The 22425-nt window shown below is 45.3% G+C and overlaps 1 protein-coding gene across 1 annotated transcript in view; it reads left to right on the plus strand.

Annotated features, from left to right (window-relative positions):
- Positions 1–22425, plus strand: part of LOC132863710 (uncharacterized) — a 48693-nt gene that overhangs the window by 12893 nt on the left and 13375 nt on the right. Inside the window, exons 15-37 of the mRNA XM_060896667.1 lie at positions 121–294; positions 2653–2685; positions 2802–2936; positions 3227–3400; positions 5290–5322; positions 5438–5572; positions 5692–5706; positions 5861–6034; positions 6331–6363; positions 6479–6613; positions 6914–7087; positions 9036–9068; positions 9184–9318; positions 9619–9792; positions 10095–10127; positions 10244–10378; positions 10669–10842; positions 12734–12766; positions 12882–13016; positions 13317–13490; positions 15437–15469; positions 15576–15719; positions 16004–16177. Coding sequence (XP_060752650.1) covers positions 121–294; positions 2653–2685; positions 2802–2936; positions 3227–3400; positions 5290–5322; positions 5438–5572; positions 5692–5706; positions 5861–6034; positions 6331–6363; positions 6479–6613; positions 6914–7087; positions 9036–9068; positions 9184–9318; positions 9619–9792; positions 10095–10127; positions 10244–10378; positions 10669–10842; positions 12734–12766; positions 12882–13016; positions 13317–13490; positions 15437–15469; positions 15576–15719; positions 16004–16177 — 2592 coding nt within the window. The remainder of the gene's footprint in view (positions 1–120; positions 295–2652; positions 2686–2801; positions 2937–3226; positions 3401–5289; positions 5323–5437; positions 5573–5691; positions 5707–5860; positions 6035–6330; positions 6364–6478; positions 6614–6913; positions 7088–9035; positions 9069–9183; positions 9319–9618; positions 9793–10094; positions 10128–10243; positions 10379–10668; positions 10843–12733; positions 12767–12881; positions 13017–13316; positions 13491–15436; positions 15470–15575; positions 15720–16003; positions 16178–22425) is intronic.

The following is a 22425-nucleotide window of genomic DNA, read 5'->3' on the forward strand; positions in this document are numbered from 1 at the left end:
TTAATGAATCTACATGCATTATTTAAGAAAACATAGAAAAAGAAATATTTCTAAATGCTCATAAAAAACATCATAATCATAAGAAAACCACACCTTATAATGTTTTATTCTGTTCCACAGTGTGCAGTTTGGCTGGTACTGAATATCAGTGCAGGTGTGAGGATCAGTATTTCTGGCCGTGTGAAAAATGCACACTATATGGATCTTGTAATAACGTAACCAATTCGTCGTGTGGATGCATCAACGCTTTACCAAATGATGGACACTTCTGCCAACCAATCAATGAGCTAATGAGTATGCATAACATGTAACATGAATAATAGTCTTTTAAGGATGTTTTTAAATAGTTCATTAACATATGTATAATGGTTACTTTTAAGCGATAGTTGAGTGTGAACTATAATGATTGTGGGACAGGATCAATTTGCATTACAACTCGTTTAATAGCAAATAACCAGGAAAAAAAAATCCAAATGTTAGGCAAAATGAAGGTAAGAAACCCAGGCACAGGTAAAAATTCAGATCCAGGAAACAAGCAAATCCAAAAGGGCAATGAAAAAACATGAAATGGTAAACAGAAACAAGTGGTTACTAACAGAATTTCAAGCAGAAACACATGGCTCTTTAATGCAGCAGGCTGACAAAATTTTGCAAGGATTATAGCTTAGAAGCAGAGTATAAATTCTCGGGTTTGTGAACCGGAACTGTTCCGGACAGGTCAATACTCGGGTGAGTGTTCCCTCCCTAATTCGACCATTAGGTCGAGGGCCTGATCTATCAGGGTGGGCAAGGAGTGAAACTCTAAAGTGAGATGTCCTTAGCGATTACCCATGATCTCACTTCCGGGCCGTACCCCTCCCAGTCACCCAGGTGCTCCCACTGGCCACTCTTGCTACAAGAGTCCAGTATCATGTGGACGAGGTATGCTGGTTTCCTGTCCTCTTCCCAGGGCAGAGGAGGAGAGATGTTGTTACTGGAGTTAGCAGGTTCTAGGACGGAAGCATAGAATGATGGGCATATGCTGTAATTGGCTGATGTACCTGGGGCTCAGGTTTTGGCATGGGAGTTTAAGGCGTAGGTTCTTAGTCGATAGCCATACCATTTGTCCTGGGAGGTAGGGGACATGGGGTAGCCTACTGCGGTTTGCTTGGATGGATTGTCTGCGCATCAATCATTGTAAACCTACATGCTCAGTGCTCAGTCTCCCAGGTTTCTCTGCTCTGTTGATACCAATGGTCTACTGTGCAAACATTCAAAGGCTCCTCTGACAAGGAGAACAGGGGTGGCTGGTAACCAAGAACACACTTTAACAGTGTAAGACCAGATGGCCCCTGTAACAGAGAGTTTTGTGCGTACACGGCCCACGAAATAAATTGGCTCCAATGCTGTTGTTCATTACTGCAATAGATTTTCAGGTAGCGGCCCAGCTCCTGAATATGGCGCTACACCTGGCAATTGGCTTAGGGGTGATAGCTGGATGTAAAGGCTCACATTTATGGCCAGCTTCTCACTGAACACCTCCCAGACCCTGGAGGTGAACTGCATCCCCCGGTCAGAAACAATATCCTCTTGAATGCTGAAGCAGCTGGATATGTGTTTGAATAGAACTGTGGCTGTTTCCATTGCCGTAGGTAGCCTTCTTAGGAAGATGAGTCTGCAGGCCTTCAAAAACCAAACCATTACTACCAGAACCGCAGTGAAACCCTGGGAACTAGGGAGGTCAGTGACAATCTATCGAGAGGTGAGACCATGGTCTTTCAGGTACTGGCAGGGGTTCTATGTGGACTGCTGGCTGCTGACAAGGTGTATAGATCTGGGCACAGATGTGGCAAGAGTCGACATATGATCTGACATCCCTGGCCATGGAGGACCACGAGAAGGCATTTCTGAGCATGTTTAAGGTGCTCTGAATGGCAGGGTGTCCTGAGCTAAGTGCAGTATGTACCCACTTTATGGTGCATTGATGGAGTGCAGTTGGGACACAAGGACTTAGAAGCTTGCTGCCCCCCTTCATCTCCAATGATCTAGTGTCTGTTTTATGGACAGGATTACCCAGTTGCCAACGTCATATTTAGTTTCTGGTGGGGTTAACTTGCAGGAGAAAAGGCACAGTGGTGAAGCTTCCCTGGGTCTCTGTTTAATTGTTAAAGCACTGTGCCGATCCCGCAAGACAAAGCATCTGCCTCCACAATAAATAGGCTGAAGTGGTTGGGCTGGCAGAGGATGGGGGCTGTGGTGAATATTTTTTGAGTATTTCAATGGCTCGTTAAGCAGCCTCAGACCACTGAAGATTTTTGGGTTTCCCATTTAATCGCGATGTGAAGGTGTGAAGGACGTAGCTTAGACATGGAGTATAAACACCTGGTTGTGAACCGGAACTGTACCGGGAAGGTAAATACATTGGTGAGGGCTTCCTCCCATGGGTAGGTGGATGCTTTGCAGGTGTAATTGTAACAGTAAACCACCACTACATGACATGCTCAATATAAAAAGGACAACAAACTCACTAAAGGTAAAATGCACAATAGTGAGGAATGTAAGAGAAATAGCACATATTCTTTAGATATTTGAATCTGAGTGCATTAAACTAGTTGATTCCAAATTTGATATTTATCCATTTATTTTTAAAATTGTGTCGTCTTTTCTTTACAGATAACGCTGCATGCCCCACTGAGCCACTCCCAGGTAAAACTATGCCAATAACTTCTACATGATGTACAGAGTCTCACCAATGTTCATGTAATTTTTAATTTTTCTTAAAATTATATATTTAAATGTATTTTCTTTCATGGTTCTCCAAGCTGATTATCTGATTGAGGTTGAGATTGCTGCAGCAGACGTAAATATTCAGTATCTACTGAGGAACCTTTTGGAGAGAAGCAATTTACCCTTAATAAACAGTGACATCAATATCACTGACATTAACATCACTACAGGTATCCGACTTTAAATTTTATATTAAGTCTTAAGCACAAAATCTGTCAGAGATTGTGATATTATATGAATCATCATTATGTGTCACTGTGTCATTATCCTAAAATATTTGCTTGTATTGTTAATGCAGTGATGTAAGCTCATGCCAGATAGTTAGATTTCTTGTTTCTTCTTAATTAATCTATACACATTATTTAAGAAAACATAGAAAAATAAATATTTCTAGATGCTCATAAAAAATATAATAATCGCAATAAAGCCACACATTATAATGTTTTATTCTGTTCCACAGTGTGCAGTTTGACTGGTACAGAATATCAGTGCAGGTGTGAGGATCAGTATTTCTGGCCGTGTGAAAAATGTACACAATATGGATCTTGTAATAACGTAACCAATTCGTCATGTGGCTGCATCAACGCTTTACCAAATGATGGACACTTCTGCCAACCAATCAATGAGCTGATGAGTATGTATAATATGTAACATGAATTATTAACTGAGAGCAGGGACAAGGATATCCTTAGAGGTTTCCTATGAACTCACTTCTGGGCCGTACCCCTCCCAGTCACCCAGGTGCTCCCACTGGCCACTCTTGCTACAAGAGTCCAGTATCATGTGGACGAGGTATGCTGGTTTCCTGTCCTCTTCCCAGGGCAGAGGAGGAGAGATGTTGTTACTGGAGTTAGCAGGTTCTAGGACGGAAGCATAGAATGATGGGCATATGCTGTAATTGGCTGATGTACCTGGGGCTCAGGTTTTGGCATGGGAGTTTAAGGCGTAGGTTCTTAGTCGATAGCCATACCATTTGTCCTGGGAGGTAGGGGACATGGGGTTGCCTACTGCGGTTTGCTTGGATGGATTGTCTGCGCATCAATCATTGTAAACCTACATGCTCAGTGCTCAGTCTCCCAGGTTTCTCTGCTCTGTTGATACCAATGGTCTACTGTGCAAACATTCAAAGGCTCCTCTGACAAGGAGAACAGGGGTGGTTGGTAACCAAGAACACACTATAACAGTGTAAGACCAGATGGCCCCTGTAACAGACAGTTTTGTGCGTACACGGCCCATGAAATAAATTGGCTCCAATGCTGTTGTTCATTACTGCAATAGATTTTCAGGTAGCGGCCCAGCTCCTGAATATGGCGCTACACCTGGCAATTGGCTTAGGGGTGATAGCTGGATGTAAAGGCTCACATTTATGGCCAGCTTCTTACTGAACCCTGCAGGTGAACTGGAGGTGAACTGCATCCCCCGGTCAGAAACAATATCCTCTTGAATGCTGAAGCAGCTGGATATGTGTTTGAATAGAACTGTGGCTGTTTCCATTGCCGTAGGTAGCCTTCTTAGGAAGATGAGTCTGCAGGCCTTCAAAAACCAAACCATTACTACCAGAACCGCAGTGAAACCCTGGGAACTAGGGAGGTCAGTGACAATCTATCGAGAGGTGGGACCATGGTCTTTCAGGTACTGGCAGGGGTTCTATGAGGCCTGCTGGCTGCTGACAAGGTGTATAGATCTGGGCACAGATGTGGCAAGAGTCGACATATGATCTGACATCCCTGTCCATGGAGGACCACGAGAAGGCATTTCTGAGCATGTTTAAGGTGCTCTGAATGGCAGGGTGTCCTGAGCTAAGTGCAGTATGTACCCACTTCATGGTGCATTGATGGAGTGCAGTTGGGACATAAGGACTTAGAAGCTTGCTGCCCCCCTTCATCTCCAATGATCTAGTGTCTGTTTTATGGACAGGATTACCCAGTTGCCAACGTCATATTTAGTTTCTGGTGGGGTTAACTTGCAGGAGAAAAGGCACAGTGGTGAAGCTTCCCTGGGTCTCTGTTTAATTGTTAAAGCACTGTGCCGATCCCGCAAGACAAAGCATCTGCCTCCACAATAAATAGGCTGAAGTGGTTGGGCTGGCAGAGGATGGGGGCTGTGGTGAATATTTTTTGAGTATTTCAATGGCTCGTTAAGCAGCCTCAGACCACTGAAGATTTTTGGGTTTCCCATTTAATCGCGATGTGAAGGTGTGAAGGACGTAGCTTAGACATGGAGTATAAACACCTGGTTGTGAACCGGAACTGTACCGGGAAGGTAAATACTTTGGTGAGGGCATCCTCCCATGGGTAGGTGGATGCTTTGCAGGTGTAATTATAACAGTAAACCACCACCACATGACATGCTCAATATAAAAAGGACAACAAACTCACTAAAGGTAAAATGCACAATAGTGAGGAATGTAAGAGAAATAGCACATATTCTTTAGATATTTGAATCTGAGTGCATTAAACTAGTTGATTCCAAATTTGATATTTATCCATTTATTTTTAAAATTGTGCCGTCTTTTCTTTACAGATACCACTGCATGCCCCACTAAGCCACTCCCAGGTAAAACTATGCCAATAACTTCTACATGACGTACAGAGCCTCACCAATGTTCATGTAATTTTTATTTCTCGTAAAATCATATATTTAAATGTATTTTCTTTCATGGTTCTCCAAGCTGATTATCTGATTGAAGTTGAGATTGCTGCAGCAGACGTAAATATTCAGTACCTACTGAGGAACCTTTTGGAGAGAAGCAATTTACCCTTAATAAACAGTGACATGAATATCACTGACATTAACATCACTACAGGTATCCAACTTTAAATTTTATATTAAATCTTATACACAAAATCTGTCAGAGATTGTGATATTATATGAATCATCATTATGTGTATCACTGTGTCATTATCTTAAAATATTCGCTTACAGTGTTAATGGAGTTATGTAAGCTCATGTCAGATAGTTAGATTATTTGTTTCTCCTTAATTAATCTATAAGCTTTATTAATGAAATCATATAATTTTTTTTCTAAATGCTCATAAAAAACATCATTATCGCAATGAAGCCACACCTTATAATGTTTTATTCTGTTCCACAGTGTGCAGTTTGACTGGTACTGAATATCAGTGCAGGTGTGAGGATCAGTATTTCTGGCCGTGTGAAAAATGCACACTATATGGATCTTGTAATAACGTAATCAATTCGTCGTGTATCTGCATCAACGCTTTACCAAAAGATGGACACTTCTGCCAACCAATCAATGAGCTGATGAGTATGTATAACATGTAACATGAATTATAAACATGTCTCTGTGATGCTCTTTAAATATTTCATTAACATATAATGGTTACTTTTAAAAACAATTGTGTGATAATCCTCCACTGCATGACATGCTCAATATAAAAAAAAATACAACATACTCACTTAAGCTAAAATGCACAACAGTGAGGAATGTAAGAAAAATAGCACATCTCTAAATAATTGACTCTAAATGCATTAACATAGTTGATGCCAAAGTTGAAATTCGTCCATTTATTTTTAAAATTGTGCCATGTCTTTTCTTTACAGATACCACTGCATGCCCCACTGAGCCACTTCTAGGTAAAACTATGCCAATAACTTCTACATGATGTACAGAGTCTCACCAATGTTCATGTAATTTTTATTTCTCGTAAAATCATATATTTAAATGTATTTTCTTTCATGGTTCTCCAAGCTGATTATCTGATTGAGGTTGAGATTGCTGCAGCAGATGTAAATATTCAGTACCTACTGAGGAACCTTTTGGAGAGAAGCAATTTACCCTTAATAAACAGTGACATGAATATCACTGACATTAACATCACTACAGGTATCCAACTTTAAATTTTATATTAAATCTTATACACAAAATCTGTCAGTGATCATTAAAGACTTATGTTTTAATATGAATCATCATTATGTGTGTCACTGTGTCATTATCTTAAAATATTCGCTTACAATGTTAATGGAGTTATGTAAGCTCATGTCAGATAGTTAGATTTCTTGTTTCTCCTTAATTAATCTATAAGCTTTATTAACGAAATCATAGAATTTTTTTTTCTAAATGCTCATAAAAAACATCATTATCGCAATAAAGCCACACCTTATAATGTTTTATTCTGTTCCACAGTGTGCAGTTTGACTGGTACTGAATATCAGTGCAGGTGTGAGGATCAGTATTTCTGGCCGTGTGAAAAATGTACACAATATGGATCTTGTAATAACGTAACCAATTTGTCATGTGGCTGCATCAACGCTTTACCAAAAGATGGACACTTCTGCCAACCAATCAATGAGCTGATGAGTATGTATAACATGTAACATGAATTATTAACTGAGAGCAGGGTCAAGGATATCTTTAGAGGTTTCCCATGAACTCACTTCCGGGCCGTACCCCTCCCAGTCACCCAGGTGCTCCAACTGGCCACTCTTGCTGCAAGAGTCCAGTATCATGTGGACGAGGTATGCTGGTTTCCTGTCCTCTTCCCAGGGCAGAGGAGGAGAGGCATTGTTACTGGAGTTAGCAGGTTCTAGGACGGAAGCATAGAATGATAGGCATATGCTCTAATTGGCTGGCAGTTGTAGTCTGTATGTTATCGGGTTTATTTGTTGGAAAACTTTGAAGGGTCCGATGTACCTGGGGCTCAGGTTTTGGCATGGGAGTTTAAGGCGTAGGTTCTTAGTCGATAGCCATACCATTTGTCCTGGGAGGTAGGGGACATGGGGGTGCCTACTGCTGTTTGCTTGGATGGATTGTCTGCACATCAATCATTGTAAACCTACATGCTCAGTGCTCAGTCTCCCAGGTTTCTCTGCTCTGTTGATAGCAATGGTCTACTGTGCAAACATTCAAGGGCTCCTCTGACAAGGAGAACAGGAGTGGTTGGTAACCAAGAACACACTATAACAGTGTAAGACCAGATGGCCCCCGTAACAGACAGTTTTGTGCGTACATGGCCCATGAAATAAATTGGCTCCAATGCTGTTGTTCATTACTGCAATAGATTTTCAGGTAGCGGCCCAGCTCCTGAATATGGCGCTACACCTGGCAATTGGCTTAGGGGTGATAGCTGGATGTAAAGGCTCACATTTATGGCCAGCTTCTTACTGAACCCTGGAGGTGAACTGGAGGTGAACTGCATACCCCAGTCAGAAACAATATCCTCTTGAATGCCGAAGCAGCTGGATATGTGTTTGAATAGAACTGTGGCTGTTTCCATTGCCGTAGGTAGCCTTCTTAGGACGATGAGTCTGCAGGCCTTCAAAAACCAAACCATTACTACCAGAACCGCAGTGAAACCCTGGGAACTAGGGAGGTCAGTGACAATCTATCGAGAGGTGGGACCATGGTCTTTCAGGTACTGGCAGGGGTTCTATGAGGCCTGCTGGCTGCTGACAAAGTGTATGGATCTGGGCACAGATGTGGCAAGAGTCGACATATGATCTGACATCCCTGTCCATGGAGGGCCACGAGAAGGCATTTCTGAGCATGTTTAAGGTGCTCTGAATGGCAGGGTATCCTGAGCTAAGTGCAGTATGTACCCACTTTATGGTGCATTGATGGAGTGCAGTTGGGACATAAGGACTTAGAAGCTTGCTGCCCCCCTTCGTCTCCAATGATCTAGTGTCTGTTTTATGGACAGGATTACCCAGTTGCCAACGTCATATTTAGTTTCTGGTGGGGTTAACTTGCAGGAGAAAAGGCACAGTGGTGAAACTTCCCTGGGTCTCTGTTTAATTGTTAAAGCACTGTGCCGATCCCGCAAGACAAAGCATCTGCTTCCACAATAAATAGGCTGAAGTGGTTGGGCTGGCAGAGGATGGGGGCTGTGGTGAATATTTTTTGAGTATTTCAACGGCTCGTTATGCAGCCTCAGACCACTGAAGTTTTTTGGGTTTCCCATTTAATCGCGATGCGAAGGTGTGAAGGACGTAGCTTAGACATGGAGTATAAACACCTGGTTGTGAACCGGAACTGTACCGGGAAGGTAAATACATTGGTGAGGGCTTCCTCCCATGGGTAGGTGGATGCTTTGCAGGTGTAATTGTAACAGTAAACCACCACCACATGACATGCTCAATATAAAAAAGGACAACAGACTCACTAAAGGTAAAATGCACAATAGTGAGGAATGTAAGAGAAATAGCACATATTCTTTAGATATTTGATTCTGAATGCATTAAACTAGTTGATTCCAAATTTGATATTTATCAATTTATTTTTAAAATTGTGCCATGTCTTTTCTTTACAGATAACGCTGCATGCCCCACTGAGCCACTCCCAGGTAAAACTATGCCAATAACTTCTACATGATGTACAGAGTCTCACCAATGTTCATGTCATTTTTATTTCTCGTAAAATCATATATTTAAATGGATTTTATTTCATGGTTCTCCAAGCTGATTATCTGATTGAGGTTGAGATTGCTGCAGCAGACGTAAATATTCAGTACCTACTGAGGAACCTTTTGGAGAGAAGCAATTTACCCTTAATAAACAGTGACATCAATATCACTGACATTAACATCACTACAGGTATCCAACTTTAAATTTTATATTAAATCTTATACAAAAAATCTGTCAGTGATCATTATAGACTTGTGTTTTAATATGAATCATCATTATGTGTGTCACTGTGTCATTATCTTAAAATATTCGCTTACAGTGTTAATGGAGTTATGTAAGCTCATGTCAGATAGCTAGATTATTTGTTTCTCCTTAATTAATCTATAAGCTTTATTAACGAAATCATATAATTTTTTTTTCTAAATGCTCATAAAAAACATCATTATTGCAATGAAGCCACACCTTATAATGTTTTATTCTGTTCCACAGTGTGCAGTTTGACTGGTACTGAATATCAGTGCAGGTGTGAGGATCAGTATTTCTGGCCGTGTGAAAAATGCACACTATATGGATCTTGTAATAACGTAACCAATTCGTCATGTGGCTGCATCAACGCTTTACCAAAAGATGGACACTTCTGCCAACCAATTAATGAGCTGATGAGTATGTATAACATGTAACATGAATTATAAACATGTCTCTGTGATGCTCTTTAAATAGTTCATTAACATATAATGGTTACTTTTAAAAAACAAATGTGTGATAACCCACCACTACATGACATGCTCAATATTAAAAAAAAACGACAACAGACTCACTTAAGGTAAAATGCACAATAGTGAGGAATGTAAGAGAAATATAACATATTATTTAGATATTTGACTCTGAATGCATAAAAGCGTTTGATTCCAAATTTGATATTTATCCATTTATTTTTAAAATTGTGACATGTCTTTTCTTTACAGATACCACTGCATGCCCCACTGAGCCACTCCCAGGTAAAACTATGCCAATAACTTCTACATGATGTACAGAGTCTCACCAATGTTCATGTAATTTTTAATTTCTCTTAAGATAATATATTTAAATGTATTTTCTTTCATGGTTCTCCAAGCTGATTATCTGATTGAGGTTGAGATTGCTGCAGCAGACGTAAATATTCAGTATCTACTGAGGAACCTTTTGGAGAGAAGCAATTTACCCTTAATAAACAGTGACATCAATATCACTGACATTAACATCACTACAGGTATCCGACTTTAAATTTTATATTAAGTCTTATGCACAAAATCTGTCAGAGATTGTGATATTATATGAATCATCATTATGTGTCACTGTGTCATTATCTTAAAATATTTGCTTGTATTGTTAATGCAGTGATGTAAGCTCATGCCAGATAGTTAGATTTCTTGTTTCTTCTTAATTAATCTATACACATTATTTAAGAAAACATAGAAAAATAAATATTTCTAAATGCTCATAAAAAATATAATAATCACAATAAAGCCACACCTTATAATGTTTTATTCTGTTCCACAGTGTGCAGTTTGACTGGTACTGAATATCAGTGCAGGTGTGAGGATCAGTATTTCTGGCCGTGTGAAAAATGCACACTATATGGATCTTGTAATAACGTAACCAATTCGTCATGTGGCTGCATCAACGCTTTACCAAATGATGGACACTTCTGCCAACCAATCAATGAGCTGATGAGTATGTATAATATGTAACATGAATTATTAACTGAGAGCAGGGTCAAGGATATCCTTAGAGGTTTCCTATGAACTCACTTCCGGGCCGTACCCCTCCCAGTCACCCAGGTGCTCCAACTGGCCACTCTTGCTCCAAGAGTCCAGTATCATGTGTACGAGGTATGCTGGTTTCCTGTCCTCTTCCCAGGGCAGAGGAGGAGAGATGTTGTTACTGGAGTTAGCAGGTTCTAGGACAGAAGCATAGAATGATGGGCATATGCTGTAATTGGCTGATGTACCTGGGGCTCAGGTTTTGGCATGGGAGTTTAAGGCGTAGGTTCTTAGTCGATAGCCATACCATTTGTCCTGGGAGGTAGGGGACATGGGGTTGCCTACTGCGGTTTGCTTGGATGGATTGTCTGCGCATCAATCATTGTAAACCTACATGCTCAGTGCTCAGTCTCCCAGGATTCTCTGCTCTGTTGATACCAATGGTCTACTGTGCAAACATTCAAGGGCTCCTCTGACAAGGAGAACAGGAGTGGTTGGTAACCAAGAACACACTATAACAGTGTAAGACCAGATGGGCCCCGTAACAGACAGTTTTCTGCGTACATGGCCCATGAAATAAATTGGCTCCAATGCTGTTGTTCATTACTGCAATAGATTGTCAGGTAGCGGCCCAGCTCCTGAATATGGCGCTACACCTGGCAATTGGCTTAGGGGTGATAGCTGGATGTAAAGGCTCACATTTATGGCCAGCTTCTTACTGAACCCTGCAGGTGAACTGGAGGTGAACTGCATCCCCCGGTCAGAAACAATATCCTCTTGAATGCCGAAGCAGCTGGATATGTGTTTGAATAGAACTGTGGCTGTTTCCATTGCCGTAGGTAGATTTCTTAGGAAGATGAGTCTGCAGGCCTTCAAAAACCAAACCATTACTACCAGAACCGCAGTGAAACCCTGGGAACTAGGGAGGTCAGTGACAATCTATCGAGAGGTGGGACCATGGTCTTTCAGGTACTGGCAGGGGTTCTATGAGGCCTGCTGGCTGCTGACAAAGTGTATGGATCTGGGCACAGATGTGGCAAGAGTCGACATATGATCTGACATCCCTGTCCATGGAAGGCCACGAGAAGGCATTTCTGAGCATGTTTAAGGTGCTCTGAATGGCAGGGTATCCTGAGCTAAGTGCAGTATGTACCCACTTTATGGTGCATTGATGGAGTGCAGTTGGGACACAAGGACTTAGAAGCTTGCTGCCCCCCTTCGTCTCCAATGATCTAGTGTCTGTTTTATGGACAGGATTACCCAGTTGCCAACGTCATATTTAGTTTCTGGTGGGGTTAACTTGCAGGAGAAAAGGCACAGTGGTGAAGCTTCCCTGGGTCTCTGTTTAATTGTTAAAGCACTGTGCCGATCCCGCAAGACAAAGCATCTGCTTCCACAATAAATAGGCTGAAGTGGTTGGGCTGGCAGAGGATGGGGGCTGTGGTGAATATTTTTTGAGTATTTCAACGGCTCGTTAAGCAGCCTCAGACCACTGAAGATTTTTGGGTTTCCCATTTAATCGCGATGTGAAGGTGTGAAGGACGTAGCTTAGACATGGAGTATAAACACCTGGTTGTGAACCGGAACTGTACCGGGAAGGTAAATACATTGGTGAGGGCTTCCGCTCATGGGTAGTTGGATGCTTTGCAGGTGTAATTGTAACAGTAAACCACCACCACATGACATGCTCAATATAAAAAGGACAACAGACTCACTAAAGGTAAAATGCACAATAGTGAGGAATGTAAGAGAAATAGCACATATTCTTTATATATTTGATTCTGAATGCATTAAACTAGTTGATTCCAAATTTGATATTTATCCATTTATTTTTAAAATTGTGCCATGTCTTTTCTTTACAGATACCACTACATGCCCCACTGAGCCACTTCTAGGTAAAACTATGCCAATAACTTCTACATGATGTACAGAGTCTCACCAATGTTCATATAATTTTTATTTCTCGTAAAATCATATATTTAAATGGATTTTCTTTCATGGTTCTCCAAGCTGATTATCTGATTGAGGTTGAGATTGCTGCAGCAGATGTAAATATTCAGTATCTACTGAGGAACCTTTTGGAGAGAAGTAATTTACCCTTAATAAACAGTGACATGAATATCACTGACATTAACATCACTACAGGTATCCAACTTTAAATTTTATATTAAATCTTATACACAAAATCTGTCAGTGATCATTATAGACTTGTGTTTTAATATGAATCATCATTATGTGTGTCACTGTGTCATTATCTTAAAATATTCGCTTACAGTGTTAATGGAGTTATGTAAGCTCATGTCAGATAGTTAGATTATTTGTTTCTCCTTAATTAATCTATAAGCTTTATTAACGAAATCATAGAATTTTTTTTTCTAAATGCTCATAAAAAACATCATTATCGCAGTGAAGCCACACCTTATAATGTTTTATTCTGTTCCACAGTGTGCAGTTTGACTGGTACTGAATATCAGTGCAGGTGTGAGGATCAGTATTTCTGGCCGTGTGAAAAATGCACACTATATGGATCTTGTAATAACGTAACCAATTCGTCATGTGGCTGCATCAACGCTTTACCAAAAGATGGACACTTCTGCCAACCAATCAATGAGCTGCTGAGTATGTATAACATGTAACATGAATTATTAACTGAGAGCAGGGTCAAGGATATCTTTAGAGGTTTCCCATGAACTCACTTCCGGGCCGTACCCCTCCCAGTCACCCGGGTGCTCCAACTGGCTACTCTTGCTACAAGAGTCCAGTATCATGTGGACGAGGTATGCTGGTTTCCTGTCCTCTTCCCAGGGCAGAGGAGGAGAGGCATTGTTACTGGAGTTAGCAGGTTCTAGGACGGAAGCATAGAATGATGGGCATATGCTCTAATTGGCTGGCAGTTGTAGTCTGTATGTTATCGGGTTTATTTGTTGGAAAACTTTGAAGGGTCCGATGTACCTGGGGCTCAGGTTTTGGCATGGGAGTTTAAGGCGTAGGTTCTTAGTCGATAGCCATACCATTTGTCCTGGGAGGTAGGGGACATGGGGTTGCCTACTGCGGTTTGCTTGGATGGATTGTCTGCGCATCAATCATTGTAAACCTACATGCTCAGTGCTCAGTCTCCCAGGTTTCTCTGCTCTGTTGATACCAATGGTCTACTGTGCAAACATTCAAGTGCTCCTCTGACAAGGAGAACAGGGGTGGTTGGTAACCAAGAACACACTATAACAGTGTAAGACCAGATGGCCCCCGTAACAGACAGTTTTGTGCGTACATGGCCCATGAAATAAATTGACTCCAATGCTGTTGTTCATTACTGCAATAGATTTTCAGGTAGCGGCCCAGCTCCTGAATATGGCGCTACACCTGGCAATTGGCTTAGGGGTGATAGCTGGATGTAAAGGCTCACATTTATGGCCAGCTTCTTACTGAACCCTGCAGGTGAACTGGAGGTGAACTGCATCCCCCAGTCAGAAACAATATCCTCTTGAATGCCGAAGCAGCTGGATATGTGTTTGAATAGAACTGTGGCTGTTTCCATTGCCGTAGGTAGATTTCTTAGGAAGATGAGTCTGCAGGCCTTCAAAAACCAAACCATTACTACCAGAACCGCAGTGAAACCCTGGGAACTAGGGAGGTCAGTGACAATCTATCGAGAGGTGGGACCATGGTCTTTCAGGTACTGGCAGGGGTTCTATGAGGCCTGCTGGCTGCTGACAAAGTGTATGGATCTGGGCACAGATGTGGCAAGAGTCGACATATGATCTGACATCCCTGTCCATGGAGGGCCACGAGAAGGCATTTCTGAGCATGTTTAAGGTGCTCTGAATGGCAGGGTGTCCTGAGCTAAGTGCAGTATGTACCCATTTTATGGTGCATTGATGGAGTGCAGTTGGGACACAGGACTTAGAAGCTTGCTGCCCCCCTTCGTCTCCAATGATCTAGTGTCTGTTTTATGGACAGGATTACCCAGTTGCCAACGTCATATTTAGTTTCTGGTGGGGTTAACTTGCAGGAGAAAAGGCACAGTGGTGAAACTTCCCTGGGTCTCTGTTTAATTGTTAAAGCACTGTGCCGATCCCGCAAGACAAAGCATCTGCTTCCACAATAAATAGGCTGAAGTGGTTGGGCTGGCAGAGGATGGGGGCTGTGGTGAATATTTTTTGAGTATTTCAACGGCTCGTTAAGCAGCCTCAGACCACTGAAGTTTTTTGGGTTTCCCATTTAATCGCGATGTGAAGGTGTGAAGAACGTAGCTTAGACATGGAGTATAAACACCTGGTTGTGAACCGGAACTGTACTGGGAAGGTAAATACATTGGTGAGGGCTTCCTCCCATGGGTAGGTAGATGCTTTGCAGGTGTAATTATAACAGTAAACCACCACCACATGACATGCTCAATATAAAAAGGATAACAGACTCACTAAAGGTAAAATGCACAATAGTGAGGAATGTAAGAGAAATAGCACATATTCTTTAGATATTTGATTCTGAATGCATTAAACTGGTTGATTCCAAATTTGATATTTATCCATTTATTTTTAAAATTGTGCCATGTCTTTTCTTTACAGATACCACTGCATGCCCCACTGAGCCACTCCCAGGTAAAACTATGCCAATAACTTCTACATGATGTACAGAGTCTCACCAATGTTCATGTCATTTTTATTTCTCGTAAAATCATATATTTAAATGGATTTTCTTTCATAGTTCTCCAAGCTGATTATCTGATTGAGGTTGAGATTGCGGCAGCAGACGTAAATATTCAGTATCTACTGAGGAACCTTTTGGAGAGAAGCAATTTACCCTTAATAAACAGTGACATGAATATCACTGACATTAACATCACTACAGGTATCCAACTTTAAATTTTATATTAAATCTTATACACAAAATCTGTCAGAGATTGTGATATTATATGAATCATCATTATGTGTCACTGTGTCATTATCTTAAAATATTCGCTTACAGTGTTAATGGATTTATGTAAGCTCATGTCAGATAGCTAGATTATTTGTTTCTCCTTAATTAATCTATAAGCTTTATTAACGAAATCATATAATTTTTTTTTCTAAATGCTCATAAAAAACATCATCGCAATGAAGCCACACATTATAATGTTTTATTCTGTTCCACAGTGTGCAGTTTGACTGGTACTGAATATCAGTGCAGGTGTGAGGATCAGTATTTCTGGCCGTGTGAAAAATGCACACTATATGGATCTTGTAATAACATAACCAATTCGTCATGTGGCTGCATCAACGCTTTACCAAATGATGGACACTTCTGCCAACCAATCAATGAGCTGATGAGTATGTATAATATGTAACATGAATTATTAACTGAGAGCAGGGTCAAGGATATCCTTAGAGGTTTCCTACAGTATGAACTCACTTCTGGGCCGTACCCCACCCAGTCACCCAGGTGCTCCAACTGGCCACTCTTGCTACAAGAGTCCAGTATCACGTGGACGAGGTATGCTGTTCCCTTTCGATACTCCACTCATACTGCGTATGGGGGAAAAGCTCCTTTTTTCCTCAATACTGAAGCCTTTTTTCAATAACGCAGTGCAACTGCACTGCCATTGGTTTAATCTGTAAACTTTTTTAAAACCAATGACGGCGCTGCGTAGCTGCGCGAGCCTGTGGCGATGCAGCGCGCCAAAGCCCGCTAAAAAGGGGCGGGGCGTATAGCTATATAAGCAGGCAAATCGCCAGAGGAAATCAGATCTTACTCCTTCAGCGACGACTTCACTTCGCTGAATTTCTTCTGAACGCCTTCGCTGGATTTTTCGCCGTTGAATAGGCACCGCAGCGGACCAGCTGAGACCGCCGACCGCTTGCAGCGCCGGCGCTCTATAGACAGCCGTTTCGTGCGCCGTTCTCGGGTTGTCGGCTTCCTGCTTGCAGCCGCTTCTCAGCGATCTCCTGCCGCCATCCGGCGATCACAAAAAAGAGCTTTCCAGCGGTTTTCACCGCTCTAAAAGAGCATTCCTACAAAAAACGCCGTTTTAACGGCGGCGGCCATGCCGCGTCACAACTGTGGCATATGCAGAGTCCCTCTGCATGAGAATGACGGCCATGATGAGTGCGTTTCCTGCCTGGGTAAATCCCACGCTGAAACTGCACTCACTGAGTCCTCATGCTGCTTCTGTGAGAGCATGAGTCTCGCCTCTCTACGCTCTCGGATCACTTTCTTTAATGAAAGTGACCCCGCCCCTCACGCCCCCCCGTCCTTTTCCTCCCGCGAGCCGGCCAGGAAGCGACAGCGGGGTAGAGGGGCTCAGCGCCCGGGTTTGGGTGAGCTCACGCCGGCTCGGCGCCCGCGTGCCTCACCCTCCCCAACGAGAGAGCCGTCCCCCGTCCTCTTCTCACGCCCAGAGCAGCGTCCCTCAGCTGAAGTGAGTGACCTCGTCTCATTTGGCGGATCGGAGGACGAGCCGCTTGATGACTCCATGTCACTCGCGGCTTCTGAAACGGAAGACTGGGCCGGTGATTCTAACCCCGCCCACTTGCCGTCGCGAGAGCCCATCGACGCCAAAGCTGGGATGGATGCCGAGCTTCTCCGCATCCTCTCCAGAGCCGTCGAAGATCTCCATCTGGAGTGGGCCCCCCCTGAGGAGCCGACGCGCAGCAGGCTGGACGAGTGGTTCCTGCCGGGAAGCCGCCAGGCCCCCCGCCAGCGTTCTGCCCCGTTCTTCCCTGAGGTGCACGATGAGCTCACAAAGTCGTGGCGCGCCCCCTACTCGGCCCGCCTACGCACTTCCTCTGCAGCTCTCGGCGCAGTAGACGGCTCTCAGGAGAAGGGCTATGAGCAATTGCCGCCCCTGGATGAGGCCGTGGCTGCTCATCTCTGCCCCCCCGCGGCTGTGGGGTGGAAAAGCAAGAGAGCCCTTCCTTCAAAGCCCTGCAGGATGACATCTGCCATGGCTGGCAGAGCGTACACTTCTGCGGGCCAAGCTGCTTCAGCACTACACACCATGGCCATTCTACAGGTGTTCCAGGCAAAGCTTCTCCGTTCCCTGGATGAGTCAAGCCCTAGTGAACCTGCTTTTTGCGACCTCCGCAGCGCCACAGATCTGGCCCTGCGCGCCACAAAAACCACGGCCCAAGCCATTGGACGATCCATGGCCAACCTGGTTGTGCTGGAGCGCCACCTCTGGCTTAATCTCACTGAGATTAAGGAGAGCGACAAAGTGGCCTTTCTAGATGCCCCAGTCTCTCCATCCGGTCTCTTCGGGCCGGCTGTAGAAGGGTTTACGGAGCGCTTCACCGCAGCACAGAAGTCGTCCCAGGCTATGCGGCACTTCCTGCCCAAGCGCTCCACCTCCGCCCCGAGTCGCCCCAGGACTGCGCCGACTCAGCGCCAGAGCAAACCTGTCCCTTCTGCCCCCCAGGTGGCGCCCCCTAAGGAGCAGCACCCAGCTCGCCCCACCAAGCGTGCTAAACCGCCTGGACGTCAGGGCCCCCGGCAGAGGATTGTGCTGGACCCGACGCCCTCTAAATCCTCCTGATCGTTTGGGAAGGAAGAGGAAAGAGCAAAGTCCCGCCACGGCTGGACCACCCCAGAAGCTCTCTCGCCTGCCGGCTATGCGACCTGGGCCCACCGTTGTTGCGTCCACGCAAAGCACTGTTATGACAAACACAATAAAGATTTCACATTTTCTAAAAGAGAGCAATTTTCCTCTTCCACACTTGTCAGTGTTCAGGCCCCTAATCAGTGGCCTGCCACCCGACATTATCCAGCCCCTTGTCACGCGGGCCGAGGCCTGGCAGGCCATCCCCGGAGTGTCCAAGTGGGTGTTGGGAATAATAAAATGCGGCTACTCACTGCAGTTCGCCCGGAGACCCCCACGTTTTCGCGGGGTGATTCCCACTTTGGTAAAGCCGGACGACGCCCAGGTCCTCCGCACCGAAGTGCTGACGCTGTTGAGGAAGGGAGCCATAGAGATGGTTCCTCCCTCAGAAAGCGGGTCGGGGTTCTACAGCCGTTATTTCCTTGTCCCCAAGAAAGATGCCGGTCTCAGACCCATCTTAGACCTCAGACTCCTGAACCTCTCCCTCATGAAACGGAAGTTCAGGATGTTGACACTGAAGCAGATCCTCACGCAGATTTGCCCCGAGGACTGGTTCTTCTCGCTGGATCTGAAAGACGCTTACTTTCACATCCAGATAGCCCCACATCACAGACGATTCTTGAGATTCGCGTTCGAGGGTGTGGCTTACCAATATGCAGTCCTTCCCTTTGGGCTGTCTCTAGCTCCACGCACTTTCACGAAGTGCATGAACGCGGCACTTTCCCCTCTGAGACAGATGGGAATCCGCATTCTGAACTATCTCGACGACTGGCTCATTCTAGCCCAGTCGCGAACCGAGCTAGACCACCACAGATCTGTGCTCCTGAGCCACTTAGAGTGCCTAGGACTCAGGGTCAATTTTGCCAAGAGCTCACTGCTCCCCAGCCAACGTATTATGTTCCTGGGAGTGGTTTTCGACTCAGTCCGCATGAGGGCGGTCATATCACCAGAACGCGCTCTGGTACTTCAGCAGCTCGCGGCCTCTGTCAGGAACAAGGCCTGTTTCCCTCTGAAGTTCTTTCAGAGGATGCTAGGGCTGATGGCTTCCGCCTCCCCAGTTTTACAGCTTGGCCTCCTACGAATGCGGCCCCTGCAATACTGGCTGAAACTCCGGGTCCCACCTCACGCTTGGCGGCACGGCCGCTTTCGCGTCAGAGTCAACCAGGCCTGTCTAGCAGCCCTGGAGCCTTGGATGAACCCTGTTTGGTTCAGCCGTGGAGTACCCCTACAGGCGGTTTCCAGAAGGACGGTGGTCTCAACAGATGCGTCCAACCTGGGTTGGGGCGCTCTGTGCGAGGGCAGACCAGCCTTCGGCTCGTGGTCGCACGAGGACAGCCATCTCCATATCAACTGCCTCGAGATGCTGGCAGTAGAACGAGCCCTTCGATCGTTTCAGGCGATCCTGGAAGGGCGCCACGTCTTAGTCCAGTCGGACAGCATGACAGTGGTGTCCTACATAAATCACCAAGGTGGCATTTCGTCCAGCCGCCTCTACATGCTGGCAAAGCGCCTCTTGGAATGGGCATTACCCAGGTTGCAATCGCTCAAGGCGACACACATACCTGGCAAGTCGAATCTGGGAGCAGACATGCTTTCGCGGAGCAACGTCCCCTCGGACGAGTGGATGCTCCATCCCCAGACGGTTCTCAAAATCTGGGAGATTTTCGGGAAGGCAGAGGTCGACCTCTTCGCCTCAGAAAGCAACTCTCATTGCCCAACTTATTTTTCAAAGGACACAGATGCGCTGGCCCACGACTGGCCCAGCCTCCTTCTTTACGCTTTTCCCCCGATCGCTCTGGTCCCTCAGGTCATCAGACGAGTCAGGGAAGACAGGCACAGAGTCCTCCTGGTGGCCCCACTCTGGAGGAGCCAAGTTTGGTCCTCGGAGCTATTCAGGCTTTCCATGAAAGCCCCATGGCCGATCCCCCTGAGGCGAGACCTCCTCTCTCAGGCGAACAGGACAATCTGGCACCCGCAGCCAGAACTCTGGGCTCTGCACGTATGGTCCCTCGATGGGAGCCTCTGAGCCTCCCCAAGGACGTGCTACATACCATTGCTCAGGCGAGGGCCCCGTCTACGAGACGCCTCTACGCCCAGAAATGGTCAGTCTTCGTTGACTGGTGCTCCGCACGGAACGAAGACCCTGTTGAGTGTGACGTATCTCCGATACTGTCATTCCTCCAAGAGCGTCTGGACAAGGGTCTCACCCCTTCCACGCTCAAGGTGTACGTAGCAGCCATCGCAGCATTTCATGCTCCTATTGCTGGCCAATCAGTGGGTCGAAACGGCCTCGTCGTACGTTTCCTGAGAGGTGCTAGGCGGTTGAAGCCCCCACGTCCTCTCACCGCTCCCACTTGGGACCTTCACACGGTCCTTGAAGCGCTCAAAGGGCCTCCCTTTGAACCACTGCGGTCAGCTGGCCTTCGGCCCCTAACGCTCAAAACCGCTCTGCTACTTGCTCTAGCATCAGTCAAGCGTGTTGGCGATTTGCAGGCCCTCTCGGTGAGCCCTGCATGCCTTGAGTTTGGGCCCAATGACTCAAAGGTCATTTTAAAACCCAGGCACGGCTACGTACCTAAAGTTCTCTCAACGCCATTTAGAGCGCAGGTAGTTTCTCTCTCGGCTCTGCCTCTGTTGTCAGGTGAGCAAGAGCTGAATTTACTCTGCCCAGTGAGGGCTTTGAGGGTATACACTGAGCGGTCACAGCCGTTCAGGCAATCTGACCAGCTTTTTGTCTGCTTTGGTGGCCGCACCAAGGGGTCTTCGGTCTCAAAGCAACGCCTCTCGCGTTGGATAGTCGACGCTATTGCTCTATGTTACTCTTCTATGGGTCTTGAGTGCCCCATAGGAGTAAGAGCCCACTCCACTAGAGGGATGGCCTCTTCATGGGCCTGGTCTGGTGGTGTCTCTATCAAGGACATCTGTGAGGCGGCCAGTTGGTCCTCGCCGTCCACTTTTGTCAGATTCTATAACCTGGACATCCCGACCTTACACGCTTTCGGTTTGATACGACGGCCTCTTCAGACTCCGTCATCATACCACCTCCGGGGAGCTTGCTCCCTCTTAGCAGTGTTGCGTCAAGGGTTCGACGGCTCCGGCCCTCTCACTTATCCTCTGGGCCCCAGGGTGCTCAAGATAAGTCTTATCGTTCCCTACCGTGGCACGGCGCGGTTGAATTCGTTCCCCATACGCAGTATGAGTGGAGTATCGAAAGGGAACGTACTCGGTTACGAACGTAACCTCGGTTCCCTGAGATACGGAACGAGTACTGCGTTATATGCCGTGCCACGATGCTGCGGCTTCAGTGTCGTCGCTTCAGTCGTATGACCTGATTTCCTCTGGCGATTTGCCTGCTTATATAGCTATACGCCCCGCCCCTTTTTAGCGGGCTTTGGCGCGCTGCATCGCCACAGGCTCGCGCAGCTACGCAGCGCCGTCATTGGTTTTAAAAAAGTTTACAGATTAAACCAATGGCAGTGCAGTTGCACTGCGTTATTGAAAAAAGGCTTCAGTATTGAGGAAAAAAGGAGCTTTTCCCCCATACGCAGTACTCGTTCCGTATCTCAGGGAACCGAGGTTACGTTCGTAACCGAGTACGGTTTCCTGTCCTCTTCCCAGGGCAGAGGAGGAGAGATTTTGTTACTGGAGTTAGCAGGTTCTAGGACGGGAGCATAGAATGATGGGCATGTGCTGTAATTGGCCGGCATTTGTAGTCTGTATGTTATTGGGTTTATTTGTCTGATGTACCTGGGGCTCAGGTTTTGGCATGGGAGGTTAAGGCATAGGTCCTTAATCAATAGCCATACCATTTGTCCTGGTAGTTGGGGACATGGGGGTTCCTTTTGCGGTTTGCTTGGATGCATTGTCTGTGCACCAATCATTGTAAACCTACAGTACATGTTCAGTCTCCGAGGTTTCTCAGCTCTGTCGATACCAATCGTCTACTGTGCAAACAGTCAAGGGCTCCTCTGACAAGGAGAACAG

The sequence above is a fragment of the Tachysurus vachellii genome, chromosome 20, assembly GCF_030014155.1.
Source record: "Tachysurus vachellii isolate PV-2020 chromosome 20, HZAU_Pvac_v1, whole genome shotgun sequence".
In the NCBI taxonomy this organism is placed as follows: domain Eukaryota; kingdom Metazoa; phylum Chordata; class Actinopteri; order Siluriformes; family Bagridae; genus Tachysurus; species Tachysurus vachellii.